At 40.6% G+C, this 13,061-nt stretch overlaps 1 protein-coding gene across 1 annotated transcript in view; it reads left to right on the top strand.

Annotated features, from left to right (window-relative positions):
* Nucleotides 1-10,324, top strand: part of SLC36A4 (solute carrier family 36 member 4) — a 232,567-nt gene extending 222,243 nt beyond the window's left edge. The window contains exon 11 of the mRNA XM_007069478.4: nucleotides 2,334-10,324. Within this exon, the coding sequence (XP_007069540.3) occupies nucleotides 2,334-2,641 (308 nt within the window). The 3' untranslated portion in view covers nucleotides 2,642-10,324. The remainder of the gene's footprint in view (nucleotides 1-2,333) is intronic.
* Nucleotides 10,325-13,061: the final 2,737 nt, after the last annotated feature.

Below are 13,061 nucleotides of genomic sequence, written 5' to 3'. Positions count from 1 at the left end.
TTAGGGACTGAACTAAACTTAAGTGTTCTCAGCCATTGTGAATAATGGGATATGCTGTACAGCTACTCACTTCAGAGTGGTTTTCAGTATGCAAGCCACCTGCACTTACATGCTCTACTGTTCTCTTGGACTCATCACTTAAAGTAGATATTATATTTATCCTCCACACAAAACTTTTGGCTCTTACAGCTATCCAGAATCGAGGGTTACTGGATCCCCTAACCCCATATTACTAAAGCCATCCAGTCCTAAACAGGAGAAATGACTTCATGCCAAGAAGCCTGAGAATTGGTAGCCTTTTAAACTTTAATCTATGGAGTGTGTAAGAAGGTGGCACCCCAAATCTGCTCCACACTATAGAAGGGCAAATACCCACTTTCAGGTGTTGGACTTTATTGTGAACTGAATAACATCACAACATAAAACAGAGTCTAAGCTTTCTCCACGTATCTGGGTGAACCTAAGGTTTTCTCTAGGACCACTGTCTTTCCCCCTACTTCCCTCTGGGCAGAGTGTCAGTGCATTCTCTTTTATAACCTTGTGGAATTCACAAACCACAGCTGCCACAAGACGTCTGTATCATTTACTTTGCAGCTATCTTCCGTTAATAGGGTGGCATAATAGGAGAGCCCTGTAATATTCTGAAGGGTCATAAATCCAGTCTTTGTTATATAATGTATCTAGAGATGCTATTCTTAATCATAAAAGAGCCTAATCCTTTTCTGAAACTTCTTGAGGTCTTTGCTGTGATGCAAATATCATGCAGTGGTAAGTGCCGCAAGTTTATTGTGATACATGAACGACATTTATTTTAGAAAGTTGCCTTTCTAATTTCAGCTGTCCTCAGAATTCAAGACATATGCCCAAACCGGCCTACATCTGGGATATTAGTCTGCAAAACTTGTAAGGTTCCGTTTGAAATCAAAGTGCTGCTTGTCAGGCTGAGAAAAGATCACATTGGTGCACTTAGTTAGGTTTTGCCCTCACTTGCTACCTAAAGGTATCTTCATTCCAATCATTGCATTATTTATTGCCATATACTATAAACATTACTTCACTACCATTTTTCTTGAAGGCAAAGGCACTGTACTGAAGCTGAGTGTAGGTGCGTGAGTTGAGGGAGGTGGCGGTTGGGAAATATGTGGCGCAATATAAAAATGAAGAGCAAAAAATGTTTTGTGGATGATTCCTGTCATACTGGAGGTTTTCATACCGGTTTTCCCCTTTCCCTTCCTTCCATTTAGCTATTCCAAGGAGGCAGCTGACATGACTGTCTGTGCTAATCTCTGCCAGCCAAAAGGAGATGCATTTGTGAAAGGAAAAGTCAGCTTTCCCTACCATTCACTGGAGATTAGATTGGAGCCTCTGCTTAACTGTTTTATAATACAGAACTGAAAGCATTCATTACCACACTTGTATGGTTCTAAATTGTGACTAGGACATCTTGGTTACAGTTTCCAGACAAAGGGATTAAAAACATTAGAGGCCCTGATTCTTTTGTAACAATGAATTCAGTTTGTAGAATTTTACGTACTGGGACAAAGACCAACCACCCGGTGCTGGAAGGCTCAGTCTTTCCTGTTTCTAAATACGTCTGTCTGGACTGAACTCTTTGTCTGGTAAATTGGTAACCTGTCAAAGGTATTTTACAAACTGAACAGTCTTAGTGATTGATATTTTTCAAGAGACAGATGTCCAAATAAAACGGGATTGCGGTGGCCATGGGATCCCAAATGGTCAGGAAATTGTATATCCATTTTGGTTAATTTTTAAGTTACTTTTTAATATGGATATCATTTACCAGGGCCTCAAATTTGATGTAGTTTGTAGGGTGATTCTGTGTGTGTGTTTGTTTGTTTGCCCAGCATAGCCTGTGCTACTTACAGCCTCCCCTTCCACTGCAAAGCCTGTCTCCCCTCGACCTGTCATTCTCTTGAAAAAAATGAGTGTAGAAGTGTCACCGTGCAATTTCAGATCTCTTTTGTCTCAATGATTTGCAAAGCAAACTTTGTTTATTCCACATGTACAAAAAGATTATGTTTTGAACTGCCAGCCCTGCAAATTCACTTTGGGATCTGAAAATCAAGTGAGGTACTTTACATTATCACTGAAACTTATCTAACCCAGAAATAAGTGCATTCATTTCTTTTTGTGTTGAAGACTATCCTTATTTGTTAGTAAAGTCTGGGGCTCTACACTGATTAGAATTAAAAATGAGTGGTAAATTGCTCGATATTTGTTACATTGTGATTCACTGGCTTATGTAGCTGTCAAGCTTTTATTTTAATGAAGATGCTAAATTTAAGATAAAAAATGCTTGTTATCTCTTTCAGGTGCTGTAGCAGTCTTGATCCCTCACCTAGACCTGGTGATTTCTTTTGTTGGCGCCGTAAGCAGCAGCACTTTGGCATTGATCCTGCCACCTTTGGTTGAAATCCTCACATTTTACAAGGAAAACTTAAGTGTGTGGATGATACTTAAAGACATCTGTATAGCTGTTATTGGAGTCGTTGGCTTTATAACAGGGACATATGTGACAGTTGAAGAGATCATTTATCCTGCTGTGACAGTCTTAGTTAACACTACAGAGAGCCCCTTTGAAGATTTGAACACTATGCACTTGGTGACTGGTTTCAATTAATGGTGAGAGAACCAAGAATCAGTTTGTTCCTGGGTGTGGGTTCTGATTAGGAGCAAAAGATCATGATAGAGCCTGTACTCGGCGGTATGGGCCATATTCAAATGAACTGAACAAATAAATTCTGAACAATAACACACCTCTTTCCTCCTCTTCCTCCTTTGCCCATTCTGTAACTCCTTCAGACCAGATCTCTGTGTTAAGTCTCTCAAGCCTCCTCTGCTCTATCTAGAGAAGGAAAGGATTGTTTAGGTGTCAGGGTGGGAAATATTTATATATGAATTGCATGTGCAACCAAATATCATTCGTCAGAAAATCAAAATGCCTACTCAAAAGGGTGAAATCCACCCCACGCATCTCAGCACCAACATGATGCCTATGCACCACTTACATCTCATTTAAGCCCTGTTTAAGGGGCTGAGGTGGGATTTAAGTAGTGTGTAGATCTTCTGCTGGCTCTCAGTGAAGGGGTGAATTTATCCCCAGTGGATAATAGTTACAATATATATAGCTTGGATTGTTAGTAATGTTTCTAGGGACCTGTAGACTTACTATCTGGAAGTGTTTCCTTTCAACAACTATAGGTTCTTCGCTCTGATTAATGGGCGTTAGTATGTCTTAAATCAATGTGGTTTTGAAAAATTACTATGACTGTTCTTGCAGTCTTTTCACACTGGCATCAATGGAGTTCTGAAGACCTAAGGCCTTCAGGGTCAAGGACTTAATGCTTAGCGCGTGTACTGCAGACCACCAGTGTCAGTCAGTTTATGTGCCATTAGGCACAAGGTCACTTTTTTGTGCAATCCAGATCAATAACAAGCATTTTAGTTGAAGTATGTAAACGATACCAAGTTCCTTCAGGAAAGTCCTCCATCCCTATCCCAACTATGTGGAACAGCTTGCAGGATCAAGGCCTTAGTTTTGACAGGGTATGCTACTTCCAGTCATAGAACAAGTAATTTTTAAAACCTGGTGTTTTATGGCCTTTGGGCTTTGTATGTGGTGTCACAGAATGTCATCATGTATCAGAAAAAATGTACTCTGTAATGATGCAGAAGTAGATAACAAGATAACATCCAAGTTCACAAATAATGATGTAAGTAATTTATTCTGATATATTTTTGGTAACTGCTGTCCTAAAAAACTAAACAAAACACTTTTGAGAATCTATCCTTAACTGCAACTGTACAAATACATGAAATGCTGTATTTTTCTACCTATTCCTAAAAGATTAGAGTGACTGTCTATATTTGTATTGTAGCAGCATATACAATGGAGTAATTATTTTTGCATTATGTTCTGCATTCATTAGTATTTAACGTTCACATTACTGTATTTTGGTTCTCCCCAACCACCATTTTTGGTAAGTAAAAAGAGTATCCAGGAAAGCTGGTAACTGTGGGGGAAAGTCATCCTTTTGCTCCAGGCCAGTGCACCACTTAATCCTTCATATTAGAAAGCTCTATTTTGAGGGCTTGTATTGGGCTTTCTGGACCCCCTCTATTGAATTTCACTCTGAATGCCCAAACCAAATTGTTGTTATTTTAATTGAAAAAACTCTCGATTTTTTTTAAAAGAGTTTATCAAACTTTCTTCTTATAAAAATGGTTTTCTAAAGAATATATTTAATTATAACATTTCTTGAGGAAATAAAACCTCTCCCCTCATGTCCATGCACATTTAAGACAGAGCAATAGCTAATATATTTCTTGCCTTCAGAATATTTCCCCAGTCACCTACCATATGGCATCAGCATTATAGGCTTTCATGTCCATTTTATAAGTGTTTCCAATAGGGATTCAGTATAGTAGCATATGGTGTGAACTGCATGTAGTTTTTCAAACAATTGTTCTAAGCAGCGCTCTCATTTTCATTTCAGCATGGACAAAATTAAACAAATACTTGGCAGGCACTTTAAAGGAATGCAGATGTAACGGTATGTTACTAACATACCCAGCACCTGTAATATTAAGGTGCCACCAAGGACCATACAAGGGCAGTGACTGGACAGGCAAAAAGTAACTTTAACTTTTCAGAGTCAAGTATTTAAGCCTTTAAGCTATTTCTAAAGGAGTGTAGTGGGGTGGTTACCCCGCCCTGGCCTTGAAGGGGTTTAAGCAGCCCTGGAGAGGGCTGCAGGAGGAAGAGGAGTGAGAACAGCTGGAGGAAGCTGAGTGAGTAGCTGTCCACAGCTGTGGCCAGCTTAATTAGGGCCCAACTGGCCCTTATAAAAGGGCAGTGGACCAGAAGCCACAGAGGACTCTCCCTATAGCTGTTGAGGGAGAAGGGCCTGGCTGCCTAGAAGCTAAGCAGGGTACCTAGACTGAAGAAGGGCTGGGGGAAGGCCAGAGGAGCTGGGGAGCTCCAGCCTGGAAACCCCATCACCCCGGCTGCAGGCCTTGTTAAAGGCCAAGAAGGGTAGTGGGGTTGCAGAGGGTGGCCCAGGGGTAGGCAAAGGCAGCAGGTCCAAACCCCCCTTGCCGGTGATGAGTGGCACTTACACTGCAGTCTGCCCCAGGGATCGGGGGCTAGTTGATGACTGGCAGTGGCCATAGACTGAGGTGAGGTGGGGATAGAGGGTGGGGGTTCCCTGGGGAGGGGAGACCCAGATTTGTGGGGGTACTGCCAGGGGGAAGCATCCTGGCCTGAAAGGGGCACTGGGGTCCAGGAGGGATTCAGGCCCAGTGGCAAGCGGGACACTGGCCTGCAGAGGGCGCTCTGGAGGCTGGAAACACTAATTCCCTGGACGACCACCAGGAGGTGCTGCAGGGGTGAGTCCTGCCCCATCACGAGGAGATATTGCAGCCAAGTTTTTCAATATATGTTTGGTGACGAAACCTGTTTACAAAAAAGGTACACTAGACAGTAGCATCAAAACACATTTTTTATTTATTTTTTGCTGTGAGATTTATTTTAATTGATCCTGAACATTTTCTACATATATTTTTAATACGACTGGTAAACATAACTTAGATTTCTCTATTATTGTTTTGGCAGCTCTTTCTATTTGTGTGTGTATTTAGAAGATGCATAATTGCCAAATCCTTTCATATCATCTGTTCTCAGTCTGCTGCATTATAGCAAAGTCCTCTGAGATTGTGCTTCTGCCAACATGCTGAAGGATTTGGACCAGAAATATTTGGCCAGTGCAGAACATGGTGGTAATCTTTGGCTAGTACAGGTCGATGTGCACCTGATGCTATTTACCAAAGCCAAGGCTAACAAAGGTGGGTGCCTAAAGAGAGGCTCCCACATCCTTATTTAAGTCCCTGAAGATGTGACCTGATTTTGAAAAGCACCCAGGAGTACTCCCTAAAGTGAATGCAGGTCAGACTTTTTGAAAATCAAACCACATACTTAGGTGCCTAAATAAGGACTTAGAAGCTTAGCTTTAGGCCCCCAGCTTTGGAAATCTTGACCCAAGTGTGAACCCGTACAGATCTCACCATAAAGCCTGCCCATGGCACATCCCATCAGTCCTAATGGTGTCATTCAGCAGTCTCTCACTCAGACTCCTTGCCACTGACCCCATGAGTATGAAGTAGCTTTTTTTAGTCTCTAGGTCAGTACTGCTGTCTAATGGGTGGTATTTAATTTAAATTAATGTGTCACTTAAGAGATTTTTAAATTGTTTATTAATATATTTAAAGGCTTTCCACTATACCATTTTTATTTTTCACCTACAGTGTAGGATTTTTATTATTTCAGCACTCACATATTAGGTTTGTTTGGCCTGCTCAGTCATTTTTAAAAAAAAAGTCTGTGGTCTCAGGACCATGTTGTGCTCAATAAAACTATTGAGAGATCATCAACTCCAAATATGACCAAATCAAAGACTAAAAGGGACCTTGAGAGGTTATCTACTCCAGTCCCCTGCACTCATGGCAGGACTAAGTTTTATCTAGACCATTCCTGACCAGGTGTTTGTCAAACCTGCTCTAAAAAATCTCCAATGATGGAGATTCCACAATCTCCATAGGCAATTTATTCCAGTGCTTAACTATCCTGACAGTTAGGAAGCTTTTCCTAATGTCGAACCTAAACCTCCCTTGCTGCAATTTAAGCTCATTGCTTCTTGTCCTATCCTCAGAGGCTAAGAAATTTTTCTTCTCCCTCCTTCTTTTAACATCCTTTTACGTACTTGAAAACAGTTATGTCTCCTCTCAGTCTCCTCTTTTCAGACTAAACAAACCCAATTTTTTCAATCTTCCCACATAGGTCATGTTTTCTAGACCTTTAATCATTTTTGTCCCTCTTCTCTGGACTCTCCAATTTGTCCACATCCTTCCTGAAATGTGGCTCCCAGAACTGGACACGATACTCCAATTGAGCCAAATTAGTGCAGAGTAGAACAGAAGAATTACTTCTCGTATCTTGCTAACAACACTGCTGCTAACACATCCCAGAATGATTTTCACTTTTTTTGCAATAGCGTTACACTGACTCATATTTAGCTTGTGGTCCACTATGACTCCCAGATTCCTTTCTGTAGCACTCCTTCCTAGACAGTCATTTACCATTTCGTATGTGTGCAACTGATTGCTCCTTCCTAAATGGAGTACTTTGCATTTGTCCTTATTGAATTTCATCCTGTTTACTTCAGACCACTTCTCCAGTTTGTCCAGATCATTTTGAATTTTAATCCTATCCTCCAAAGCACTTGCAGCCCCTCCCAGCTTGGTATGATCCGCAAACTTTATAAGTATACTCTCTATGCCATTACCTAAATCATTGATGAAGATATTAAATAGATAGGGACCCCACTCATTATGTCCTTCCAGCATGACTGTGAACCACTGATAACTACTCTCTGGGAATGATTTTGCAACCAGTTTTGCACCTACCTTATAGTAGCTCCATCTAGGTTTGCATTTCCCTAGTTTGTTTATGAGAAGGTCATTCAAGACAGTATCAAAAGCTTTACTAAAGTCAAGCTATACCATGTCTACCACTTCCCCCCCCCCCCCGCCCCCATCCACAAGGCTTGTTACCCTATCAAAGAAAGCTATCAGATTTGTTTGACATGCTTTGTTCTTGACAAATCTATGGTGACTACTACTTATCACCTTATTATCTTCTAGATGTTTGCAAATTGGTTGCTTAATTATTTGCTCCATTATCTTTCTGGGTACAGAAGTTAAGCTGACTGGTCTGTAAATCTCTGGGTTGTCCTTATTTCCCTTTTTATAGATGGGCACCATATTTGCCCTTTTCCAGTCTTCCCATCTTCCATGATTTTTCAAGGATAATTGCTAATGGCTTAGATATCTCCTCAGTCAGCTCCTTGGGTATTCTAGGATGCATGTCATCAGGCCCTGGTGACCTGAAGACATCTAATTTGTCCAAGTAATTTTTAACTTGTTCTTTCCCTATTTTAACCTCTTCTGATACTACCTCATTTTCCCTGGTATTCACTATGTTTGACGCCCAATCACCACCAACCTTCTTGGTGAAAACTGAAACAAAGAAGTCATTAAGCATCTCTGCCATTTACACATTTTCTGTTATTTTCCCCCATCATTAAGTAATGGGCCTACCCTGTCCGTGGTCTTCCTCTTGCTTCTAATGTATTGGTAGAATGTTTTCTTCTTACCTTTTACGTCTCTAGCTAGTTTGATCTCATTTTGTGCTTTGGCCTTTCTAATTTTGTCCCTACATACTTGTGGTGTTTGTTTATATTCATCCTCTGTGATTTGACCTAGTTTCCACTTTTTGTAGGACTTTTTTTTTTTTTAGTTTCAGATAATTGAAGATCTTCTGGTTAAGCCAGGGTGGTCTCTTGCCATACTTCCTATCTTTCCTATGCAGTGGGATCGTTTGCTCTCGTGCCCTTAATAATGTCTCTTTGAAAAACTGCCAACTGTCTTCAATTGTTTTTCCCCTTAGACTTGCTTCCCATGGGATCTTACCTACAAACTCCCTGAGTTTGCTAAAGTCTGTCTTGAAATCCATTGTCTTTATTTTGTTGTTCTCTCTCCTCCCATTCCTTAGAATCATGAACTCTTATCATTTCATTATCACTTTCACCCAAGCTGCATTCCACTTTCAAAATCTCAGCCAGTTCCTCCCTATTTGTCAAAATCAAATCTAGAACAGCCTCTCCATTAGTAGCTTTCTCCACCTACTGAAATAAAAAATTGTCTCCAATAAATTCCAAGAATTTATTGGAAAATCTGTACCTGCTGTATTGTTTCCCCAACAGATTTCTGAGTAGCTGAATCCCTCATCACCATCAAGCCCTGTGCTTTGAATGATGGTGATAGTTGTTTAAAAGAAGTCTCACCTACCTCTTCTTCCTGGTTAGGTGGTCTATAGTAGACCCCCTACCAGGACATCACCCTTATTTTATGCCCCTTTTATCCTTACTCAGAGACTTTCAACAAGTCTGTCTCCTATTTCCATCTCAATCTCACTCCAAGTGTATACATCTTTCATATATAAGGCAACACCTCCTCCCTTTTTTTTTTTAATCCTAGAATATCAGAGTTCGAAGGGACCTCAGGAGGTCATCTAGTCCAACCCCCTGCTCAAAGCAGGACCAGTCCCCAACTAAATCATCCCAGCCAGGGCTTTGTCAAGCCGGGCCTTAAAAACCTCTAAGGATGGAGATTCCGCCACCTCCCTAGGTAACACATTCCGGTGCTTCACCACCCTCACCACCCTAGGAAATAGTGTTTCCTAATATCCAACCTAAACCTCCTCCACTGCAACTTGAGACCATTGCTCCTTGTTCTGTCACCTGCCACCACTGAGAACAGCCTAGCTCCATCCTTTTTTTTTCTACTCCCCGCCCCCCAGCTTGTCCATCCTGAGCAAGCTGAGCCCTTCTGTAACAATATTCCAGTCATATGTATTATCCCACCAAGTCTCTGTGATGCCAACTATGTCATAGTTGTGTTTGTTTACTAGCATTTTGAGTTCTTCCTTCTTCTTCCCCATACTTCTCGCATTAGTATATAAACATCTAAGATACTCATTTGATTCCCCACCCCCCAGTTCTGTCTTCTCTCCTTTATCCCTGCTATAATAGCCCATGCTTCCCCCAAATTCCAAACCTTCTCCCAGTCTCCATGTTCTTGACTTACGTCTGGGTTTTGGTCACCTGCCCCCTTCAAACCTAGTTTAAAGCCCTCCTCACTAGGTTAGCCAGTCAGTATCCAAATATGCTCTTCCCCTTCCTCGATAGGGGGACCCCATCTCTGCGTACGTTCCAAGGAAACATTGCCAAAGATTTTAAATGATAGGAAATCTGACAAACTCCTTTTTTTAAAAAAATAAGATGGTTATTTTGTTTTAAAGTACTGTAACAAGTGTAACCAGTTAAGATGCAAGTAGACAAACTGCAGACTAAGTGAAGATCATTTGCTTTAATATGTATTTAAGATGGGCATAGAAGTACTTTATCATCAACTCATTAATTTAAATTGAAAAAGTATGCCATTGGAATTATTTTCTTCCTAATAAGGAATAGAAAAGTATGTTTATGTACTGTATGTACACTTATATTTAACAGGATTGTATTAACTGTTTTAATGTAACTTAATCATTGGCTGCACTACAAATAACTGGACCATTTTCTTGTCTGTAAATGATCTATCCTCAGACATTGGGCAAGAAAGAGGGTGACTTTGTCTAGTTTCTGTAACTGATGTGTTCTGTATCTAAATAAAGATTACAAAACATCTTATTTACTGGTTTCAGAGTAACAGCTGTGTTAGTCTGTGTTCGCAAAAAGATAAGGAGTACTTGTGGCACCTTAGAGACGAACCAATTTATTTGAGCATAAGCTTTCGTGAGCTACAGCTCACTTCATCGGATGCATCCGATGAAGTGAGCTGTAGCTCACGAAAGCTTATGCTCAAATAAATTGGTTCATCTCTAAGGTGCCACAAGTACTCATCTTATTTACTGTCCAGCTTTCACCACATAACATCTCAGATAAATATGCAATAATGGAGAATTCATCCATATTTATATGGTGAGGTAGCCCATAGATTGGCATGGAATTTTCACATTCTTAAGTGTCTTAAGAACATGTCTCTGACTTTCTATGGAACTTGTGCTCCTAAGTCACATAGGCACATCTGGAAAATCCCACTCTTGAGCTCAGATTTTCTATGATTGGGTGCCTAAAGTTAAATCCATATGTAGACACCTCAATTAATGACCTAATTTGCAAAAGTATAGAGTACCTAGCAGATCCCACTGAAGTCTGAGTGGTTAGGTGCTCAGCACTTCTGAAAATCAGGATATTTATATATGGAATTAGAAGCATACCTTTATGCCCTTTTTTTGGAAAATCTTGGCTGTGGAGGCCAGTTGATGCAGAAATTAACATTAAATTTCAGACCCTCGATCTGAAACCTAAAAGCCTGTGCTAGTAACTAGTAATTTTAGGTGCTTAATTTTTTCATAAACTTCACAGATTTACCCTATGAAAATCAGGCCTCTTTAAGGTGTCTTAAGTAGGGCATCCAAAATCACAAGGGGGTAAAACCTAGGTGTTTTTCAAGGTGCCATTTTCAAAAGTGACTTAGGCCCAGATTTTTAAAGAATTTAGGTGTTGCTCCACTCAGCGTTGCAGCACCTAAGTGACTTTTGAAAATGAGACTTGGGTTCCTAAATGTAGGCATTAGTCTCATTGAAATTCAAATACCTTTAAAAATCTGGCCAAGTGCCTAAGTCACTTTTGAAAATGGCTCTGAAGTTCCTACATCACTTATATCCTTTTGAACATTTTACCCTGTCATTTTTTTAACGGTTTTTTTTTTTTTAAAAGAATCTTGGATCCAGTAATTGAAACTCCCTTGTTCTCTTCCAATATCCAGAGAGCAAGTACTTGGATGTAAATGTGCATTGTGGCCATTACTTAGACATACATATATAAATTCATCTAAAATGTTTGGATATCTGAGACAAATTAAACTGGCATTCCACAAATATAAAACATGAAGTGAAGCCAAAGGTACTGGTTCCTCTTTTCAAATGGTAGTTTTCATCCTGACAAATATGACTAATATCCATGAATTATAATATGGGGGAGGGAAGTTAAATTAACTTCAAAGATATGAAAAAACTAATTGAGAATATTGTTTGCACATGAATGAAACAGCATTTTTTTTAAAAAAACAAAACATGCTGCTGAATAACTTTTCACACATGTACAATTTCAGATCCTGCTCCTACAAGGAGTTTCACATGGGTGAACACCTGGGGGCAGGAGGAACTGCATTGACTTCAATGGGGTTTTATGTGAACGCAGGAAAACAGATGTCAGCATATAAGCCTGTTTGTCAGCCTGAGATCAAACCCAAAATTCTATCTTTTTATACGCTTATACTAATTGTGTGTGTGTTGCTTGTTCACACACAATGTCTTTCTGCCTGGTCAGATGGGTTTGTTAGTATACTAGGAAGAGCTAAGGGATAGAACAGTTAAAGTGTTACGGGGCATGGTGGGAGTGTAATATATGAGCATACACTAGAAGGCTGCCTGGCTCTTCTCTCAAGCCACCAGTTAGGAGGGGCAAGGTGGGATGGCAGGGCAGGCATAAGAAACACTAAAAGCCCCCTCCAAAAAAAGCCTAGCCTTGGCCAGAACACAACCGTGAATCACTCCTTACCCCTCTCATGGGATACAAAAATGGTGGGATAAAGACCTCAGACACATGATCGTAAGGGGTGGGACTAAGGGCGTGCATTGCAGGTATATTTGGGCTTGTTAAGAAGGAGGTGGGAAATGGGAATGGGGACACAGGCAAGGCTCTGTGGCATCAGAGCTGGGAAGGGGGACATGGGGTAACAGCCTCTGGGACATCTGGGAACCAGACTCTGCTGGCGTGTAGAACTATGGATATGCTTGCTTGGAACTAACCCCAATAAACAGCGCATTGCCTGCACTTCGGACTTCTGGTCTTCTGCTTTCTGTGTGTATGACAAGAACCAGGGGAGAGAGAGTGAAGGGAAAGCCCTCCAACAACAGCCCCATCCATTCTGTGAAGCTACAAAACATGACCCCAATCCTGAGGTCTTTGCTCCTAGAAAAGACTGATTAAGGACCTCAAGGTTTTGAACCAATGACATTTTAAAATATATATATTTTTGCTAACTGTATTTTGCTATTCTATTTTTTGTATTTTTACCCCAGACTGTAAGGTTTCTGTGATGGGGTACATAGCTCATCCTGGCTCTGAAAGGATTAATGTGGGCCTGAGAGGCCAATGAACATACTTGGCTGTACCTGGAAGGTGGACCTGGCCCAATTATAGATAAGTCCTAACTGAAAAAGAAATTGGATGGTTAGTATAAAGAGAGGAAGTCTGGAGCAGATGGGGAATACAGAGAGAAACTTTGCAATCACTCTCTGGGACTAGAGCTGAGAGACCAGGAAGGTCAAGAAAGAAGAGTTGGAAGGGGAGAGTTGG

Source organism: Chelonia mydas, chromosome 1, assembly GCF_015237465.2.
Source record: "Chelonia mydas isolate rCheMyd1 chromosome 1, rCheMyd1.pri.v2, whole genome shotgun sequence".
Taxonomy (NCBI): Eukaryota; Metazoa; Chordata; order Testudines; family Cheloniidae; genus Chelonia; species Chelonia mydas.
Note: the sequence above shows the minus strand (reverse complement) of the source record. Positions and strands in the feature narration are given on the sequence as shown.